Source organism: Strigops habroptila, chromosome 5, assembly GCF_004027225.2.
Source record: "Strigops habroptila isolate Jane chromosome 5, bStrHab1.2.pri, whole genome shotgun sequence".
NCBI lineage: Eukaryota > Metazoa > Chordata > Aves > Psittaciformes > Psittacidae > Strigops > Strigops habroptila.
In genome coordinates, this window is record NC_044281.2 from 52,274,593 (window position 1) to 52,295,789 (window position 21,197).

At 41.7% G+C, this 21,197-nt stretch overlaps 2 protein-coding genes across 8 annotated transcripts; one reads left to right on the plus strand and one right to left on the minus strand.

The window, feature by feature from the left end:
- Positions 1-1,244: 1,244 nt before the first annotated feature.
- Positions 1,245-12,497, minus strand: C5H2orf76 (chromosome 5 C2orf76 homolog). Of its 6 annotated transcripts, XR_003991422.1 has the most exons (7): positions 11,833-12,160; positions 10,207-10,359; positions 8,437-8,487; positions 4,738-4,775; positions 4,519-4,600; positions 3,296-3,389; positions 1,245-1,456 (listed from the first exon to the last, which is right to left on the minus strand). XR_003991422.1 is itself a non-coding variant. In XM_030485987.1 (6 exons), the coding sequence occupies exons 1-6, from the start codon at positions 12,359-12,361 to the stop codon at positions 1,380-1,382; spliced, it is 426 nt and encodes a 141-aa protein (XP_030341847.1). In that variant the 5' UTR covers positions 12,362-12,497; the 3' UTR covers positions 1,245-1,379. The 6 variants fall into 6 exon arrangements, 5 of the variants coding, with proteins under 5 accessions (XP_030341847.1, XP_030341850.1, XP_030341849.1 ...); XM_030485987.1 differs by lacking the exons at positions 3,296-3,389; positions 11,833-12,160 and adding an exon at positions 12,337-12,497; XM_030485990.1 differs by lacking the exon at positions 3,296-3,389 and having other exon boundaries at positions 12,136-12,183.
- DBI (diazepam binding inhibitor, acyl-CoA binding protein) lies at positions 12,257-15,696 on the plus strand. 2 transcript variants are annotated; one of them, XM_030485992.1, is made up of 4 exons: positions 12,257-12,458; positions 12,660-12,777; positions 14,582-14,644; positions 15,394-15,696. In XM_030485992.1, exons 1-4 carry the CDS (start codon positions 12,342-12,344, stop codon positions 15,465-15,467), a joined length of 372 nt encoding a protein of 123 aa, XP_030341852.1. In that variant the 5' UTR covers positions 12,257-12,341; the 3' UTR covers positions 15,468-15,696. The 2 variants fall into 2 exon arrangements, with proteins under 2 accessions (XP_030341852.1, XP_030341853.1); XM_030485993.1 differs by having other exon boundaries at positions 12,284-12,537.
- The last annotated feature ends 5,501 nt before the right edge of the window (positions 15,697-21,197 follow it).

A 21,197-nucleotide genomic window follows, 5' to 3' on the forward strand; every position in this document is an offset into this window, starting at 1 on the left:
AATGAGGTGGGAACAATACATAGAGGTTTCTTTGGCCCTACATCTGAAGTAAAGAGAACTTTTATTCAGATCCTTTGGAAATCACGTATCTGCTTTCGCTATCACATGTCCATAAAAAAGGGAAAAAAAAAAAATAAAAAAAAAAAAATCAAAGGCCCAGGAAACCGTAAGTTACTTCTCTGGAAAGTCTCTTGTGGAAATGGTGTTGTCAGCTGTCACCCAGAGCTGAGGGTAGGTGTGGGCATCTAAAGCAATTGCATGTGAGGTCTTGTTTGATTCAGCAGAGCCTATGCCCAAAAAGCCTGCTAAGGCAGAGAGCCAGCATCACTTCTATTTCAGTGAAGAGAACCTTAAAGGCACAGTGTCCCATCCTGGTACCTTCTAAAAACCAGTTTCATAAGCAGTATCTATCTAAAGGTAGTTTACTGGATGCTTTGTTTGTTACTGGATGCTTTGGTTTACTGAAAGTTTGGTTTCTTTCTTATTCTTGATTTGGTTAATGTAGTAGGAAAGCCTGGAATTACCAAGAACAGATTAACAGAGTATTTGGCTCATGGAAAGCAGAAAAGAATCAATTCCAGTCTTTAAGACATGTGGCTCCCAGACTGTGCCTCTCCTCACAACAATGCAATCATTCAGGTTCTATTCTTAAAACTGAAACCATGAGATTTCCCTTCCTTTGGAAAAATGCCCAATTCCTACTTATGTACATTGATGACTTGGCACAACTCAGGTTGATACTTCTTACATGAAGGTGTCTCCATGAAGTAAGAAACAGGCGAGCTGGCCGTTGAACAAAAAAGCCTCCCAACAGTCATGTGTCCCTTTCAGCATGCTAAAGAGGACTGAGAGAAAGTATAAAAGAAAGCATTCACCAGTGAAGAGCATGGAACACTTGCCAGTCTGCACTAGTTAAACAAAAGAGACCAAACATAAAATGAGAGGAGTAAAGCTCTGACTTGAAACAGGGGGAGTTTCTTCTCAAGCTCTCTAAAATATCCAGTGATTTGGTTGCAAAACATTTCAATTTTCATTAGAAGTCAGTACTGTGATGGAATCTTACTGTGCACTATATAATCTCCATATGTAGCTAACATCTGCTGTAGGATCACACAAAGAATGTGTGTCACAGGTCAGAGATTGCACTGCCTGCATCCTGAGGCAAGCAAAGGAAAAAGAAATGTGAGAAAGAAAAAAAGTCCCTCAGTTTTTGTCTCTCAGTTTTAGCATATTGACAGAAATTAATTTCTATAGGAAAAGAATTGCACTGTTTGCAAAGCAATCCTCTAGGATTTATTGATCTTTAAGAAAAATCTCATTAAGCAGAATAAGGAAAATTTACAACAGGTATGGGAAAACAAAACAATCTCTTGGGATCTTCACCAGGCCAAAACAGGATTAGCTTTGTAGTTTCTGTAATCTTCCTCACAGAAGAATGCTAATTCAGTCTCATTTGCTAGAACAAATAAAAAAATAAATATTTAGCACAGCAGTAAATGAACCATCCAGCAAGCAGCTCTTTAGAATCTTAGAAAACCACTAAAAAATTGAATTTTTAGTCAATTATAAACCACCACACACTTCACCCCCCATATTTTTGCAAAAAAGATTCTAGTATTAAAGATGTCATTTAACGTTACTGCAAACCAAATAAGCAAGCAAATAAATAAAAAAAAACCCCAAGAACCTGAATATATAGAAGTAAATACATACACAAGCCTCCTCAAGATTTGTTTAACACAGCCTTCACAGAATTGTTTGTATAAGCATTCTGCAAATTAAGTGATTGCATTTCTAACACCTTCAAATGCTAGAAAAATAATGAAGCATGATTTTCTCTTTTTTTGTGTGTGTGTGTGTGTGCATTTTTCTATTAGGAAATGGAGAAGGAAACTATTTTTTTCCATTAAATTAGCCTGTAGGTATAATAATTTAATACTTAGAGGATCAGTAGAATATTTTACAGATCACTTTACATTCTCCCTCATGACACATCAAAATATGTGTCTGAAGAAGTTAATTTTTTGCCCTGCTGATGATTAATTCATGAGGCTTCAACAATATGCAAAGTGAAAGACACAAATTGGCTTCTCCAGCAATACCTTCAAATACCTCTAATTATTCACAGGGGATATGGTAGAGCTAAAGGACCCACAAAGGTTCAGAGCAGTCACAATTCTTTCAACCCAGTAGGTCAAGGACTTCCTCTTCTAAAACAATAAGTCAGCAACATTACTAATTCAGAACAGAGACAAATCTGATGGAAAGCCTTCACAATTATTAAACATGGAATTCTTTAAGGTGCTGAGCCAGTAAGTTCCACATTTGTTTTTTAAATTAAACCTGAAGTTAATGAAGTCTGCCTGTCTCATAAAAAAAAAAAAAAGGAAAAAAAGAGCAGAAGGGGGTTCAGAATCTCAGCTAGAAAACAGACGAGACTGTTTGCAATGAATACTGAACACTTGATTAACATACACATCGCTTTAAAAAAAAAAAAAAAAAAATCAGGCAAGCATTAACTTTGCTGGCTAGATAATAACTGTAATAATAATCACTACCAGAGAGGCTTTCCCGAGGATACTTATCTAATGTCCTCATAATTTATAACTCTCTAGCCCAACCCTGTCAAGTGCCAAGGGCAATCAACTACAGCTTAGAAAAAATGTTCTGCGTGTCTCAGACTTTCCCAGATTTTCTAAAGCAATTCTCTGCTTTAGCCTAGGAAATCTTGTCCAGACTAGATACTGGAAAAATGTAATATGTCAAGAGGAGATTTCAAATCTTCTTACTGATTTAAATGAAACCATATAAAATGAGGACTAGAGGTATATGCTATCAGGCTTCATTTCCTTGGTTCACTCTCTTCCACTTCTTGTTAAAGAAGTAAAATTGTCAAGATTTTACTACGAAGACCCCACTCCTAACTTAGCTAACTTTTTTGTCAAGATACACTGGAAAATATCAAAATTCAAAATGGCAAAATGGCACGCTGCATTTTACAAAGCGAAAGGTTTTCTTTTGTATTACAAATACCCAGTATATACTAATAACTAACTGCTGCTAGTTATTCTGGAAACAGCTTTACATTGTTTTCTGCTCTGAATAAGCCACCCCTTGCTTGCTTGAAGCAGCAGCCTATGAGACACAGAACAAGCTGATCAACTCTGATCTCCTTTCACTGTAACATTTACTCTGGTATTTTGACACCTTTTTGAAGATCACATCCAACTGCTCCACTGTTGTAGCTACAAACCTAGCTTCAAAGGTGGACAAACAGACAAATATTTATCAATACCTTTTTGAAAGAAGGCAGCTCTGGACAATGTAATTTCTAATTCAACACTTAGTATGTCAACAGTCCCTCTCTTGAACTGCATTGCCTCTTATGCCTTTGGTAGATAAAAAAAATCACGTTTAAATGAATCTTCTGCTAACTAAATTACAAATCTATAAGGCTTGAATGCCAGTAACCCTCCTTCCTGAGGAACCTTTTTTTCTTCCCTCCAGATAAAAAGACCTAGTTTAGTACAGCCAGAGAATAACTATCATTCATATCATAGGAACACCCAAAGACTTTAGGAAAGGTATATTGAGGCCAGTTGCAGTGCAGCCCAGAATAAAACATTAGAGAGACACCCCAAGTCACTTAAAATCAGAAAGTAAATGGGAGAAAACAAAAGAGCCAAGAAACCTATGAGAGAAAAATCCCATTTACTAGCTGGGGAGCAATCAGAGGGCATTGGGACCAGGAGGGAGCTCTCTCTGTGAAACCCCTGCACTTAGAGCGCAGGCACTTATGAGTTCCAGCTAGGCAAATCAGATTCAAATGAGTGAATGTCCATATCGAGGTGGAATGGAACTACATCCCTTAAGTACCCTGCTGCCACAAAGTCATTCAGCCACATTTATTAGAAGCCCAAAGGACATCCAGGGACCATCAATTTTATCATGACAGACATGTCTTTACATTATTACCAAAAGACATGCCCTATATGTAGTCCCCTGTCAAAATGTGAGAAATCAGGTCAAGTTTCAAGTCTTTGCTATGTTCAGCACATTCTCTAAATGATACTGCTTGAGCCTTCCTGAGCAATCCAGCTATCAGGCACTGTATGCTGCACATTAAACAAATCTAATCTTATTTCATTATTCCATGCTGGTTCCACTACTTACATTTCTAACCAAAACATCAGTTTAAATGTTACTGATAAGACTAAGCAGACACGGTACTAATAACCTATCTGTCAATCATTTAAAATTACTCTCAGCAGAATTATAAGCATACCCTCTAAAAATCACAATTTGCATTCTGAACGTTTGGAGTGCAGATACCTGCTGCCCTCAGCCCAATGATTTGAATGTACATTATCCCCCGCTCTTCCCTGAATAATTATCAAGTAAAGAGCATCAGGAATAGCATTTACTTTTCAGCAGGCTATCCAAACATAATCAGCCAGTTATCAGTTTAATGACAACCACAATGAACAGCACCTTCAGTCAATACAAACATACTCCTACCTATTCCAGCTGCTTTCAGCGTACTGTCTTCTTTCAAAATCAGTTTGTCATCATCTTCCAAACTCACTACAAGTTCACCCGTCTACAAATCAGAGAACCAGAATACGAAGATAAGAATAAGAATTTACTGACTGTCTCTGCCCCAGTCTTGTTTGACAGTGCAGAGATCTGCCTTGATTAAAGAATGTAAAAGGGGAAGAACACAGTTAATAATCATACCTTAGACTTGTGTGCTTGGTGAATAATCTTCATTGTATCTGAAAGAAAATACATTTTCCTAAAATAGGACTTAATTGGCAGGAAATACTGAGAGTTGTACTTGGGGAAAAAGAGACAAACAAAAGGGTAAGGTTCGAAATCTTTTGTTACTAACAATTTCATGTATTAAACCTAAAAGAGAAGAAAACATCTTAATTTCCCAGTCCTGCAGTCACACTCTTAAACCAGTCAATCCAACACTAAAGTACCACATCCTATTGGGCTTCTGTCTGCTGGGTGAATTACAATAACTAATGACCATACCAATTGCCAGTCAAAACACACCAATTTAAACGCCAGTTAGGGTGTTTTAACCTAACAGGTTTATCACATGCAACTGGAGCAGGACAAACAACATTTATGCACTGCCAACTACTACAGTTAATTTGATAGGCAGCAAGCGATTAAGACACAGTAACCTGACCACTTCAGATCTTTCCCTGAAATTTTCCTCCTCATGAAGAAAGCACCCACGGTAGAAATTTTGTTAAGCAAGTCCATTTTCCATGAACATGTACAGCCTCTCCTCTTCTTAATGCTATACCCTCTTTAATAATATTTACCTCCAATATGTTTGTGCAGTGTAGCACTGTAAGAAATTCTGCTGTACAAAACAAAAAAAAAAAAAGGAAAATAGTGCTTTCCTCTGGCATTGTGGGCAGCACTTTGTTAACAGAAGGGAAAAACAGGGGAAAATAATGTGGTCGCTAAAGCAACCAGCTGAGTGCAAAAATCCAGAAAGAATGGAAGTCAGAATATGCCCATGCAGCCCTAAACAAAAAACACGCAAGCAAACAGGAAAAACTTCAAACAGACAGACTCCAAAGCATCTCTGAACAAATTCAGAGTAACACATCAACCCCTTCCAAGCAAAAAAGCAAAAACCTGTTCTGCTTGCCTGCTCATTCTCTGTTCTAGTTTGTTGGTTCTGTTTATAGTTTCTGTTCATTAACTGAACAGCATGTGTTTAAATAGTCTGGTAAGAGAAGGATTCAAGAAAGTATAGGCTAAAACAAATTTCAAACTATCGAGAGCAAAGACTCAGATGTTCAGAACAACAGAGATCACATTCCCATTCAGAAGTTTGCTTCCATACCACTCTGGCCCATTTTTAGTATTTTATTTAAAACATTAGACAAGGTAAAAACGACTCTGTATTCCCACTGCAGAGGTCACTGAGAAGGCAGCCTTAGCATGCCATAATAATTGCAGTATTAGAAGCAAGACATATATTAAATCACAGTTACCAGGATCCATCTTGCACAGAAGCATTGCAAAAAAAAAAAAAAAACAAAACCAAGCAATCACAGAAACAAAATACTGCAATCATGAAACCTTTCTACCACAGCAAACACAATCCAGTCTTTGCCTGTTAGTTTTAAGCTTCTTCACCTACTTTGCGACATTCCCTTTTCTCTAGTCTTTGCCCAGTCATTCTCTGAACTATTTCTCAGTTTTACTTGTTCACAAATGCAGCAGTTTACCATGTCTTCATCTGAGCTACTAAATGGCTTCTGTAACTCTGTTACAGAGATGAAACTGCAGTCTCTTCTCACCCTAGCTAAAGCCTTATGTCCTTTAAATAGCCTTTGCTATTTCATCCCCATTTAGTTCCATTCAGTCATATACCCAAATTTTTATCTTCCCTTTTCTGGTAATAGATCTTCCATGACAAGTGATTAAGAAATAGCTTTCTAAGCCTGATTCTGTGAACTATCTATCATATTGCTCCACATTCACAGAGGGGGAAAAAAAAATAAAATTGAAGCAGCAGCCTATGAGACAAGTTGGCACCCAAGCTGCCACCATCAGTGAAAAGATGGCAATGACAGGGCAGGAAGATGAGAAGATTGACTGAGAAGAGTTCAACCAAGGACAAGAACGATGTGTGTAAAGAAATTAAGAGAAATGTAAGTCATAAGCTTTGAGATGAGAGTTAGAGCACCAAACCAAGAGGAAAAATGCAATGGTATTATATATGATGCCAAGATAACAAAGTGGTGCTGAACTCTGGAGAGAAGGAAACTAGCTGAAACAGGTAAAGTGAGACATAGCCAGGTCCAACTGAGATTTCTGCCACTGCCACAGCAGAAAGAAAAACCTGACTCTCACTAGCACTATTCATGCAGAAGTCTCACTACCCTTTCATCACCAAAATACAAGATAGACAGTAGAGAACAAAAGAGATCGCAAAGATACGAACCTGGATGGTTCACAGCCTGAAGGGAAGGTGAGGAACTTGGCTTTGATTTTTCCTGTGTGTAAATTTCCACGCAGCTAGCACCTTCCCACTAAAAGTGGGCCTGCACTAACTGGTGTAACAGGTTTTAAAGTTCTGCAGTGTTTTTCACCCACATTATGCTCAGTCCTACACATGCAATCAGGTGCTAAGCCACAACATATGCCTTGGGAAAAACTAAATAGATGCTTTAAGTGACGAAAGAACTAGCAGCAGGGCGAGACAACACCAGGAACACAACTGATAGCTGCAGTTCTAGGTAGACCCCCTCATTTAGCCAAAGCCACAGATACTAGAGGGAGGAAAGGCGCCTCCAAATTCAAACTTACAGTTACCTAGATTTAGATTTTAAGAACTTAAGTAATATATTAAAAATAATAGTTCAAGTCCTTGCCACTGATATATCATAAATCTTAATTTCTAACTCTTATCCGCCTTCATTTTGCCCTGCTTCATCATCAGCAAGAACACAGAATGAAATGCTTGGCTTTTCTTGATTTTGCCTTTTTTTTTTTTAAAGGCAAATAGAGTCTATTATCATTCACATGTATTAAGTAGGTTCCTCATTCAGTTCTTTGAATCACTATAGAGGAAGGAGTTTCTCAACTCCAAGAACATGGGAGATGGAGGATCACTTGCAGCAAAACTCCAAGGGAACTTTTAGAATTGCCAAGTTTAAGAAAAGATGAGTTACTGCCATTCGAGTTAACAAATTCTAAGAAAGGAAGTAATTTAGTCTATTTTGAAAGTGTATTCTGTCCCGAACAGATGAATTGCATATGTTCATGCCAATCTTCACAGAAAGGAAATATACACATAGCTTTACATTAGAGGATAATGTCAGCTTAAATTTCACACCAGGCTATTTCATTCCATCAGCTTGTATTTAAAAAGCTTTCCTATCTGAGCACAGTTCCCCTGCTTCTCCTAAGTTGCGTAAACTATTTAAGTATATGAGTCTTAAGCATTTTCTACTTACTGCCTTCAGTTCCTGCTTCACCACCCTTTCTGACTTCACAATTAGTAAATAGAGACTGAAATATGTAAGCACATAAAGAACTACAATTTCAAAGTGTCACAAGCTGCTCGCTAGAGTAAAAACAGAGTTAAAAGGCACTTATACATGTAAATTAAAAGTAATACCAATACCCACTGGTATCAATTAGCAAAGAATATGTAACATGCAGCCTACTTAAAAGATTAATACAGAGCTTCAAAATAATGGTCAAGTTTCGTAGACATGATCCCAGTGGCATAACCCCAGCTACAAGAGCTGGACAGAGTTGCAAACATAGGCAGGCACTGCCATCGACATGAGTATTCTACAGCAGTTATTTTTTAAATTCTATAAAAACTGGTACAAAGTGTTTCATCTGCATTTTACAGAATTTAAAACAAGGGAGGAGAAAAACAACACCTACCATACTTGTAATTTTTAAAAGGAGGAGGAAGACCTGTTCTTGAAGACACATCTGTTAAAATAAAAGCACCAAGTCAAAACAAAGTTGTCTCTTTTTATTTCCAACATTTTATTTTCCATGATTGTGCAATGTATGCATCCTGGACATCCTTTACATCAAAATAAATCTGCAACACACAAGACTTGTTTGAGAATCAAATACTAAAACACAACCTTTGGCTCATATTCTATAGTAACTCCATATCTGATTACTTCTCTTAAACATGAAGTCCCTCTAAACGAAACAGCCCACAAGGACAGTGAATTGATGCAATTAGGACATCATCACTGGAGTCTGATCCTTCAGAAATCTGCCAGGAACATCCTGTTAATGGTTTGCACAACATCTCTCTCTACCTTATACAAACAGCTGAAAACTGTCATTCATAACTGAATTGTTCAGTAAACACAGTCATTGGAAACAGCCACCAAAAGGAAGCCAAACTGTAGAAAATTAACTCTCTAGCCACATGCAGGACACAGCCCATAAGCAACTGCGAGAACACTAACTCCTTCCCCGGTGCCAGCGTTCCCAGTGACGCCCAGGGATTTAACCAGGGCCTTGGAATGTCCTGCCACCTGTGGGGTGCTTGGCAACAAAGTGGCTGAAATCATTATTTCACCAGTAGTTTAACAATTTATCTCAAACTCTCCCTTTAAAATAGATTACAGGAAAGGAAAGAACATAGCTTTTGGACCAGGAACAGCATTATCCGTTTGTGGATAAAAAAAGTCTTGTTCAAGACACTAGCTTTGTCTCAAATAACAGCGAATTGCAGTTCTGCACACATCAAAAGCAAGTTTCTTAGCATTGTTTTTTATTTTCTTTTTCATAACAACAGCTGTACTATATGTTCTGGAAATGCTTGTAGTTTTCTAAAAGCATCCCAAGATCTTGCCATGCCTACCCCTGTCTAGAAATATGGAAGCAGCTAAAAACACAATACAGCCATGAGGCCCAGGACAACGTCCTAGAAGTTGCTCAAATGTTATCAGCTATAATAGTTCAAGACTTGTTTAATCTGACTTCATGCAAAAAATCAAATGATTTTATTTTGTACCCTTTGAATGTCTCTATTTAGGTGTGCAAGACCCGCAAGACCAGGGCAACACCCTACCTACTGAGTCGCCGCATAGGCTGGTCTACATTAATCTTTAGATACACTGTCAAGGCTTCTAAAACATAAAGCCCACAGATGAGTAAATCTGCACCACAAAGCCCAAGATGGCAACAGAAACTTAGAGGCAAACACGCACAGTGAGACCTCACAGTGTCAAAAACAATTTTTCAAGATCCTCTCTTCTCACAAATAGCAAAGAGACTTGCATTCCTACATTCCACATATTGGTGTACTTCCTATGGATCAAAGACTCTCTAAATTCTACTAATTTACTCCTATTAACTTATGAATAGCTGCCTGACAGCACCACTCAAGGAGCCTGAGGCACTGAGCCAAATGCAGCAATGCCCTCCTCTCTTTTTGACTAAGCATGGGGATTTGCGCAGGAAGAGCAGCCTGTCCAAATTTAGGCAGTGGCACACTGGCCATGGAAGTTCTTATTAACTCCAGACTTCTCATCCAAGGGAAGAGAGCACACAGGGGATGTAAACACAAATCTGGCATCTCTACCAATGCTGCAGCATTCCCATTCGTTTGCTCCCCTACACTTTCTTGCGCAGAGACAGCAACACATGGGACTGAAATGAATGAATTAGACAACTGCCCCTTACCCTTCAGCACAAAAGTAATGAACTGCTTTACTGTCTGATCCAAGTTAACTCCATGATACACCACAGGTCTGAAATTCCGGTGTTCAAAAGAGCGAACAAGACGAACTGTGATAGTTGAGCTTTCTGCTGACATGAGAATTAATTCTGAATAACCTGGAAAACATTAAAGAGAGGAATTATTGCCTTTCCTCCGTGTATGAGCACAGCTAGGAAACAAGGTGCAGGTGGGCCTCACGCAAAGATTAAAACATGGCAAGAAATTCAATAGCATTGTGTCTTTCAGGACATCACTTCTATTATTTCTACAGAAGCAGTAACAGGCTCTCAAAACAAACAGGGTTACCTAGGATATTATTGATACTGTGTACCAAATAGTCCCATATTTGTACCTGTGCTGTGTAATATAGCACCAGACTTTACTAAACACACAAAAACCTTGCAGTTAAATGCAAGTATGTTGTTTGGGGTTTAAGGAACTTAAGGCTCTTCTGGGCAACTAACCTTGTGCTATAAAAGAATGTACTAACATGAAGAAAACCAAAACCTTTTTAATATACTTATGTTGTAGAGAGCATAATACCCTGAAAAATGCCTAAGCTCTTACACAGTGCTCATTTTCATCTCCCTACAGGAAGCGGAAAAACCTCCCCCACATATACATGCAAACAATTCTCATATACTACTACATAATTAGGGATTTCATTTAATTTATAATAGTAGTTCTCTAGAACGGCTCTACAGGGCATATACTACTTCAACAGAGAGAAGAATCTACAACAGAATCCCCTTATCAATCCAAACCCCTCTTCAAACAAGCCAATGTGTGGCTCTATTGGGTTCTTTCTCTCTACAGGAAAACAAGCTATTTCCTATCTCTACAATCTTCTCTATTTTTGTTGCTTGGTATCCCTCAACAACCTCACTTTCTGGTCACAAGCTAAACTGCCAGGGGTGCTGCAGCAACCAGCAAGGAAGGACTGCAGACTTAAATGCTGCAAAATCAGCCAGGGGCACAGCACAACGTCCGCATCTCTTATCTCCTAGCAGCCTCTTCAGGCACCACTTTCAGTCCTGCAAGGGATTCTCTTACCTGTTCATCCCTCTATGTTCTTTTTGCGTGTGTCTTTCCCCCCTTCCTCCCCCTTTGTTGCTGCAGGGGGAGATTATTTAAGCACCCCACTGTCATGCAGGTATCCGGGTACCTTCCAGTCTTTGCTGTATTTATCCTAGCTGTATCCTGACAAAACAAACCAGCAGTAATTTTTTCAAATAGTTTCTGCACTGTGGGGACACAGACCTTCCACGTCACAGGGCAACTTGCTTTTACATCCCCTTGGTTAATAATTCCCTGAGCTCCAATTCCACTTTCATTGTAAATAAACTGTGATAAACAAAGACACCAATCAAGAAAAGTATGCTTTGCACCTGAAAACAACTAGATTAACATTAAACAGCAAAGATGGGTATTATCTTGATCCTATTCTACAAGAGCTTGAGATGTAGCAGAGTAAAGGGAACAGCGTTCAAGTCACTTTCTCCTGAGCAGCAGGTAAGAACGCTGCAGGAATACAGAATTGGGAGCACAGATAACCGGAAATCGCCAATTTTCACATTTACTGTACAGACCCCACAGAGGGATCCGATTTAGGGCTGCGACGAGGTACTCCCCAGCGCCTCCGCCGGGCAGCGCCTCCGCCGGGCAGCGCCTCCGCCGGGCAGACCCTCCTCGGGGCACTGGCGGCCGATACCTCTCGTGAAGGGACACGGACACCTTCCGCAGCCTGCCCAGCCCCTGCCCGCCGGCAGCGGCGCCAGGACCCGCCTCAGCACACCTACTCAAGGCCCAGGCCGTGCCCCCGGCCCCCACAGCAACCCGACCCGGCCCGGCCCGGCCCGCCCGAAGCGCCCGCCGGCGCCCCGCAGCCTTACTACTGACTCCCCATCAGCACTTCCGGGTCCCTCTCGTCACCCCGCCTCACACAGCCTCACCAATCACATCCTTACAACGCCACTAACCGCACCGCGGGATTGGCTGCTGGGCGCTCTGTCCCCGCCCCCTCCAGCGCCGCGGAGCCGCAGCAGGTGCCCCCTGCCCACGAAGCCCTCCCTTCGAGCAGCGTCCCGGCTCACCACCCATGCCGCGCCGCCTCCGCATTGGCCCTTTGCCTGGCTTCTGCCCGCCCCCGTCGGGCGCCGATTGGCTCCGTGCTGCCCGTGGCGCTGGGATTGGCCAGCGGGTGCTCTGGCGAGGGGTGAGGCAGCTGAGCGGCGGGGGTGGCGCGCCAGACGCCTGGGGGTCGGGACCGTGCTGGGCTCGTCACTATGTCTGAGGTGCGGTGCTGGGCGGGGGGAGCCGGCGGGTATCTCCCTTTCCCCCACGGGTGGCGGCAGCGGCAGCCTGCCGCCTGCCGGTGCTCACCCCAGCCTCGCCCTGGGGCTTTTTCCCTCTCCAGGCTGCGTTTCAGAAAGCTGCCGAGGAGGTGAAGCAGCTCAAGTCCCAGCCCACGGACCAGGAGATGCTCGACATCTACAGCCACTATAAGCAGGCTACGGTGGGCGACGTGAACACGGGTAGGTACCGGCTGAGTCCCCCGCCGTGCGGGGTGGTAGCGGCCGGGCAGCGCCGCCCCGCGACCCTCTTGGGTTCTGCGCCTGTGCTGGAGACCCGGCGGGCGGGGGAGAGGCGGCTGCGGCCCGGGCCGAGCTGGAGGCACTTTGAGAGACTCTCCCCTATTGCGTGCTTCCATTCGTGCAATCCTGCGGGTTAGCCGAAATGACTCAGTACCGACTTGGCATAGATTTATATGCAGGCAGGCATAAGTTGATCTGATAAGGGTTTGTGCAACTTGTGAACTTTAGATTAACTCAGCTGCAGTCTTCTAAATCGTACACCAACAGTCTGAGAATCCTTTCTGTTATTAGCTTTGTACGAATATTGGGTTTGGGACTTTAGGAGACCTCTATCAGTAAGTAGCTGCCTAGGTTAAGGAATGCTGCCTGAATACAAACACTTTGCAGTTAAACAGGCTTAAACAGGAGAGCAAACTCTGGAAGTGCAGAACTGCAGTATGGGCTGGAGGGGGACAGTTTGTTTAAACTGGATTGGCTGCTAAAAATAGTACTGGAAAGACAAAACAAAAGAGCTGGAGAAGGCTTTTATAGGAGCTGCAATTAAATATCACATCTTGGAAAGACTGTAGCAGAAATATCTCTGCAGGTGCCTGTACAAAATCTCTCCTGCTGCTTCTGCTGCTACACTTCTGTCAGTGGCAGCTCAGCCTAGGAATAGTATTTACAATGAAGTTTGTCTCTATTGACCTTGTGTAACGGTTGAGTGACTAGAATTAGAAAGGGAAAAAGGTCATTTGTTTGGAGTGCTGGCCTCCTGACCCAATTGCTGGAGAAGTTTATTGTGTGTTGCTTGAATTAAAAGCTGGCAGTGAAGTGTATGGGAAATGGTAAGCATGGGTGCTTGCAGTCCCTTTACCAAGATGGGCAGCATGGACTTTGGTTTTAAGGTATGATCCTTTTGGTGTGGCTGGACCTTAGGATTATTAATGTTTGTCAAGGTGAAATGGTGCTCTAGAGCTGTTAGTATACCAACATTTCTGTAAGTTGCTGCATTCTTGTGAAGCGGTGGATAACATGAATTGGCTAGAAAAGCAATCTGTGTAAGAGTAAGCTAATAGGGTTCCTGTTGCAGAGAAGCAAAGCTGCCAACTAGCTCTGCAGGTCATATCGCCAAGGGTATTTTTGTGGCTAATGTCCAGTTCCATTTGTTAAGCCTAAGAATTGTCTTTAAGGAATCAGTCAGGAAGGGAAAACCCAAAGGGGACTTTACATGAAGAATAACATGTGCCTGTCTCATTAATTTCTTCTCTGGCCACAATGTAGCCTGCAATGAAGTGAGTTAGAATTCAAAGCTGATACCCCTAAATGACAGAACAAAATAAGACCTATATGTTAGAAACATACCATTAACTTGATGATAATGAGTTCTAAGCTGTATGCTATTAGCTTTTGTTCTCATGTCTCTGTGTAAAGGACCTTAGGGCATTTCTGCTTTACTTTGGAGCAGATGTTCTTTAATTGGATAGCTGTCACACAACAACAGTCTCTCCAGAAAGTAGAACAAAACCAAATCACACCAATGCTGCTGTCTTAAGGAAACTGGAGAACTACCTCAGTTGCCACCAATAGCGTTCCATCATGCTCCCTTGAGGTGATTTCCTGACCACAGGTTAGTAAGTAATAGCTGCGAAGACCAATTGTTGTATTTTTATCTTAGGAGCTAAATAGCCTTCAGGAAAGGAGTGGGTATTACCTACCCCCAGACCACACAAACTAATTCTGCTGCTTATCCTGTCTCTTTCAGACCGACCTGGCATGCTGGACTTCAAAGGCAAAGCAAAGTGGGATGCCTGGAATGCATTGAAAGGTAAGTGTCTGCTTAAAAGCTAAAAATAAATAAATAAAACTGCAGGCAAACTAGTCAGAAAAGGCATATGTGGTTCAGCAAGAAATAAAATAGTGTTGCCTTATAAGACAAGAGTTCTAGAAGTTCAGAATGCTGTGGTAATAAACTCTTTTGACTACCTCTACAAGGCAGAAGTAATCCTGAAAAATGTAGCCTGTGTGAAAAAGAATTAAGGTGCAAAATGCTCAACTGGCCCAAGATGTTACACAAAGGAGAACTGCCACAGCAGCAGAAACCTAAATCTGTTTTCTAAGTCCCAGTCTAGTACCCCAGATGCTGAGCTATCCACCCAGTTGTGTTTCTTTTAAAGCTTTCCTAACAGGAGGTTGCAACTGGGCTGTCCTCTAAGTGAGGAGCCAAACAAGTGGTCTTATCTATGAATTTCGTATTTATTTATTTTTTCTGGTGTTTTAAGGAGCCAGCACTATATCTAAATGCAGCCGAAGCTGACTGAATAGCTTTCCTTAATAATAGTGAATGGAGTTAATAGAACTAAACACTGTTACTGTCTATACAAGTATAACTTTGCTTTGAAACACTGTTTTTTTGTGACTGCTGAATACATTTGTTTAAAACTCTGCTACTAGATTTGCAGCGAAGTGACCTTCTTGGCTCCTTTGCTCTCTGGTAGCATGTGGTTACGTGCTATAGCAAGGAATTGTGACTTGCATGTAAAGGTATCTCACTGCTTCCTGTCTTCTGTCCTTCAGGAATGTCCAAAGAAGATGCAATGAAAGCTTACATAGCAAAAGTGGAAGAGCTAAAGGGCAAATACGGCATCTGAGAACTGGATATAGCAGCCACTTGCACACCTGAAACATGCCTTATTTCTAATACTGTGGAAAACCGGTTTCTGAGAATAATGAATAATTTTAAATACCTAGTATATTGTAGTCGGTTCCACTCATGCCTGTAGTTCAGGGGAAGTTGTGTACCCACCTAATGTACTGACACGGTATAAATTCCTTCTGGGAACAAAATCTGGAACTCATTAAAGTGCATTTGGTACTTTAGCTGTTGTGATGGTCATCCCTTCGAGATTATTCTGAGCTCATCCCTCGGTTGCCATGTTGCAGTTGCCGAGGGCCCCTTTGCAAGGCGCAAGCCAGCCTCTCCAGTCGTTGTGCCACTAGAGGGAGCTCAGTAATCTGTGTTTCGTGCAGCGCACGATGGAGTCCAACCCAATCCGCTGATGCCTGATCCTGCTTTGGCTCCTTTCTCGCGTAGATGAGTGGTGACCCACAAAAGCTGGAGCACCACAAAGATTATCGTGAAGAGGCTAGGTCTAACACTGTGTATACTAAAAACAAGGTGCTTGATATTGGTTGCCTGGGACTTTCAGAGACTTCCTTAACAATTGCCAAATCATCTTTCATAAACACTTCTTGGAGGTATTATTTCCCAACAACGTTAGGCTTCTGCAGAGAAAGCAAACACTTGGCAGTTGAACACAAAACCTCTGTCAAAGAAAAGGCTCTGCAGACAGCAGAGTCCATGCCCTTGATACTGTGCTGCTGTAAATAGGGAGTACTGATGCTGCCATATACTGAGGCTACAGTGAGGGGTGGATCAGCTCTATATAGGCTGGCTTAACACTAGCAAGGCTGTTCAAACAGGAAGTCTTACAGTGACCATTAGCAATTTTTACTACAAAGCCTGCACTTGTGACCATCTCTAGTAGGCGTTTACCTGTTATGGTCTGCCTCGTATAGTCTCTTGGAGCTGCTGATGCTGAAAAGGGAGAATTTACTTTTAAAATGTGACGTTGAACTATTCCAGCATAGAGCATATGAGAATCAAGTCCCAGATTTTCACAGGAATAAGACATTCTAATTCCAGCTGTACTGGTTAGCCTCTGAACAAGTGAAGGCTTCAAATGAAATTGTCTTCAGATAAGTACTTGATTTATAGAAATACATAGGGATGAAACCTATTGTTACATGTCTGTTTAGATAAATACATAGTTCTGTACTAGGTTACACAGGATTTGCTGTGTGTAGTATCTAACTTGTACTTTCTTATGCTGCTGGTAAGAGATGCAGAGATAACTTCTCACATGCTTTCAAAAATTATAACTCCCTCCCTTTGCTACTTTTAATGGGAAATGCTCTTGGACTTACTTGCTCACCCGTAAAAATTTCTTACAATAAAGAAGGGTTTGTTTCCTGTCTCATAAGGAGAAAGGTGGTTTATTCTTGTTCTTTCTTGGTAAGTAACTTAGGTATTTGGAGGGTTTTTTCCTCTCCTTTTGTATATCTGTTAGTTATTAGAGATTGTGTTGATTACATTCGCCTTGCAAAAGAGGGGTCAAAGCAGACGTTCAGTGTGAGAGATCATTTTAGCTCTTTGCCAGCCCTAAATTCCACAACCAACTCCTTTTTCACAGCTGTGTTTTGTGAAGCTGGTTATCCTTGGAGGATTCTGCCAGCCTGTAGCAGACTGTAGCTTATACTGGCAAGTGCTTCCACTTCTCTTGTTTGCTGGAAGCTGATGCACTGTGAGCATGCTGTGCTTTGCTAAGATGTTTTCTGTCAAAACTGGTGTTTTCAGAATTTTTGATTGCTAAAAGCAGTGGAATTGGATTCTGTCTAAAGAGTAGGCTGCGAGTAGCAAGTTCTGTACCCTAGTCCTACATTTGGCTGTATTTCCCCTGTGAGACTTAAGTAATTGTTACAGTACTGCTTTCCCTTCTCATACCATCTGGCACTAGGAAGACATCACTGTCTACACAGTGCTAATCCCAGAAAGGCCTTGGCATTGGCCTTGGCCAGGCTGTTACACATTGTCTTGTACTTAAATAATGCTATTATTATTTAATTATCACTGCTATAATATGTCTATAGCAGTGACTGAGAGCTCTACCTTGGATGTCCTTATTCAGGTACTTTATTTTTACTGTAGTAACACCTTTTTCCTGCTTGAAGCTTCACCCCTCTTAGGATAATAACAGCAGCAGTTTTACTATTTAGCTTGCCCTTTGGCAATGAATCTACCATTTGGCAATCAACTGGGCATATCAGGAGTAAGCTGAAAAATTCAAGTTGTGGAAGTAAGAGCTGTGCAGTAAGAGGCTATGAAAAGCACTAAGGCAGAGACAAAGGTACCAATATCTGCACACAGTGCTCATGATGAGAAGCAGCAACACAGAAATTGGCTGCACAGCTATTAACTGTGGGTACTGCCACTGCAGGGGAAGTGTTGGAAAAGACTGTACCAAGTCAGGGGGCTGATTGTGTAGCAGCAGGATGAATGTCTGTAAGCGCATGGGATGTTGGGCTGCCTGGAAATGTTGACTTCCTGACCACGTAGTGCTTGCTAGTATGAGTGTGAGACTCCTGGGTTGCATAAATACTAGTGGCAGTAGTGATGCTAGGGGAACAATGGTTTAAGGACATCTACAAACAGATTTGTAGGTAGAGGTAACTGCCTTTATTAAACTTTTTTATCTCTTTATTAAAGTGGTAAAAATAGACAACCATTAAGGTATACAGCCTTGGCATTTGAAACAGAAGTGGCAAGCCTCAAACCAAGATACAACTTCAGAACCATTGCTTTGTCTGCAATAAAGTCTTCTTGATTGAGGAACAGATGCTTTTGATGGCTGTGCAGTGCTGCAAAACAGGGGATTGTTCTGACACCCATTCAGGGAGTTGCTATTTCCTCTGTATTCTCAAAGAAAGATCAGCAACATCCTGATCCTCACAGTGCTTGCGAAGGGGAAGAGACGTGTGCTGAAACAAGCCCAACACACAGGAGGTCAGAGGCCAGCTGGCATGTGTGTACTCAGGTCTGGTTTGCTGAGTTAGCGGAGTGCGCAGGACAGAATCTGGACTTTGGATATGGCAATAATAAATGTTAACTTGCTTATGTGATAAGACTGTTCCTTCTATCGTGTTTCTGCTATTAGTTCTTGGACAGAGAAACTAGTTGGTTAGCACCCAGTGCAATTAGAGATAAGCTGTAAAGGGGATGTTGTTTTCCTTGGGTTTTGGTTGCTCTTACCAAATCTATGTGAAGGTGCAATGCTTCCAGCACAGATTTAACAAATCGCTACAGAGGTGCTGCTTAAGGCCCATAACTTCAGAGTTGAAAAATCTGGTTTTTGTGTTCAACTAAAAAGCACTCCCTGGCTGACTGCAGTGTGTGCCTCTTCCTGTCACATTTCTTCAGTCCTCATCTGGAGTGATCTTGTTTCACAATGCAAGCATTTTAACCTTTGAACTTATTTGACTGTGATGATACTGTTAAAAATAAATGACAATTGTATTTGCTGCTGTTTAAAATATTTGCTCTGTTCCCTGAGTGTTCAGAGCAAACAGTATTGGGCAATAACACTTTGGGGTGACTAGCCATTTGAGCTGGGTGACTGGGCATCTGAGCCATCTTGTGGGTTTGGTGGGATTGATTATAAATTGGGAAAGACAAAAAAAAATAAGTATGTATTTTGGCTTGACTAAGTTTCTGAATAGCACAGCTGGCACCTAAAAAGGGTTATTCAGTCTTGCAAATTGTTGAAGCTGCTTAGAGGTAAGACAAGTTGATATTACATAGACATAACATCTGAGAGTTGGAATAATAAACTCAGAATTGTAAAAGTTGATAGAATTGAACATAAGTTAGAATCTAATTATTTTTTTCCCTCTGCCCACAAGTTTAGGAACTATCTTCAGGCTCAGATCATTGATCTATAAATTAGCCAATCTTCAGCTGCTCATTTAAAGTGCAAATATAACATCAATCCATTCTAGGCATGAGTCTGTTGTCTATAGAATGATCTTGTATTTCCTCTAGAACCAGCGCATCTGTGAAAGTTAAACACAGCTTACATTGCTTGGCTAATGCAGCCAGGGAGACACCTTGTTTGTCCCTACCACAGCGTGCAAGGCACTGACTTGTACTGTGTTCCCCAAAAGGCTGAGATAGATGGATGCCACCTCCTCTTAACAAACACCACTCATGTGAATGAGTCCTGAATCTGAAAAAAAACATACTTGGTATTTTTAAATCTGAGTATTTAGCTGCCTTGATCTGAGCTTTTACTGAGAGAAGAAATGTATATCTGGCAGCTGAGAAACTGAATAATGTAATTTCCCCAGCTTACGCACTATTGAAATACTGATCCCAATTTTTCTAGTAGTGCTGAAAGGGCTAGAGTTTTATTTTCTGTAGTGAATATTTCAAAACATCGATTTGTTGCAATGGACAGATGCAAATACTTTGAGGGATGTTCTAAGCCAGCACGATTATTGCCAGAGATCCCTGAACAGGGCTGAATCCAAAGCAGAGTGAGTGAGCAAGCACCCGACGTTAGTTCTCTCCAACGTGCTGCTGAAGTAGGTCCAGAAACTGATCAGAAGTAAAGAAACAATTCTTTCCAGGATACAAAATGTATTCCTTTAAGCCTCTTCTGCTTAAAGTCTCTATTCATTCTTTGCATTAATCGGGGTAGGGCTTAAAGTCACTGTAATGGACCAGCATATTACTGGCATGTTTCTAACCCAGCTATGAGTGCTTCAACAGGTACTGTTTAATCTGGATGAACAACAAGATCCCAGACCCTGGTGGTGGGTGTTCTCTCTCCACCAGCGAGTGGGAGAGCTGGGACTGCAGCGGCATGTAGCGGCCCCTGGCTGCGTAAGCAGTCTGCTTCCAGTGGCACAGGAGAGGTGTCCAGGCAGGGGGCAAAGTGAAACCATCTGGCCCAGGAGCTCTCTCCTCTTCATGTATTTAACTGCATCTATTTTATGTGCTGGAAGGAGGCAGCTGTCCACTTGTCTGCAGTAACTTACAGTGATAGGAGGAAAATCATGAGCTAAAGTAGTTGTGATAGGGGGTTGGTCTGAGCTATATGGGCCCTGAGACAACCCCAACTCCCCTTATGTTATACGTGCTGCCTGGAGCACTGATAATGACTGTGCCTGTGTTCCCACAAGCTGCCAGTCTTGAACAGCTTGCCAGCAACTTGCTGACTTTTTGCCCCATTCCAGAAGCTCTGTTTGAGCCCAGCTTGGCTGAACCCAAGCGGAGCTGAATGCAGCTTCTTCAACTCGGATTTTCAATCTACTGCCGGGGGGGGGGGGGGGGGGGGGGGGGGGGAGAAAAAAGAAAATAAAAATCTGTAAAAGCACAGTGACACGAGACAGCTAGTGTCATCTGTCTTCCTCATGACATTTTCTACATGCTCTCTTTCTGGGGAAGACACAAAGAAAACCATTTTGTCCCTCATATAGGCTTTGGGCATTTCCCAAAGTCTCAAGTCCGTGAGATACTATTTGTCTCCAAGATCTAGTCAACTTCTGTTTGGAAAGACATCTTAAAATAGGGATTTGACAAAGATGATGGTTTAAATGCCTAGCCAGATCAGTTGCTATGCCAAGAGCTGAAGAGATGGTCAGAAAGAATTTTATTCAACAGAAAAAATGCATTTACAGATGTAACCAGTTTCAAAATTAGAGGAACCCAGTCTGGTGATGTTTGGTCACTGGTGTTTGCTTTACCTTGAAGTGAAATACTC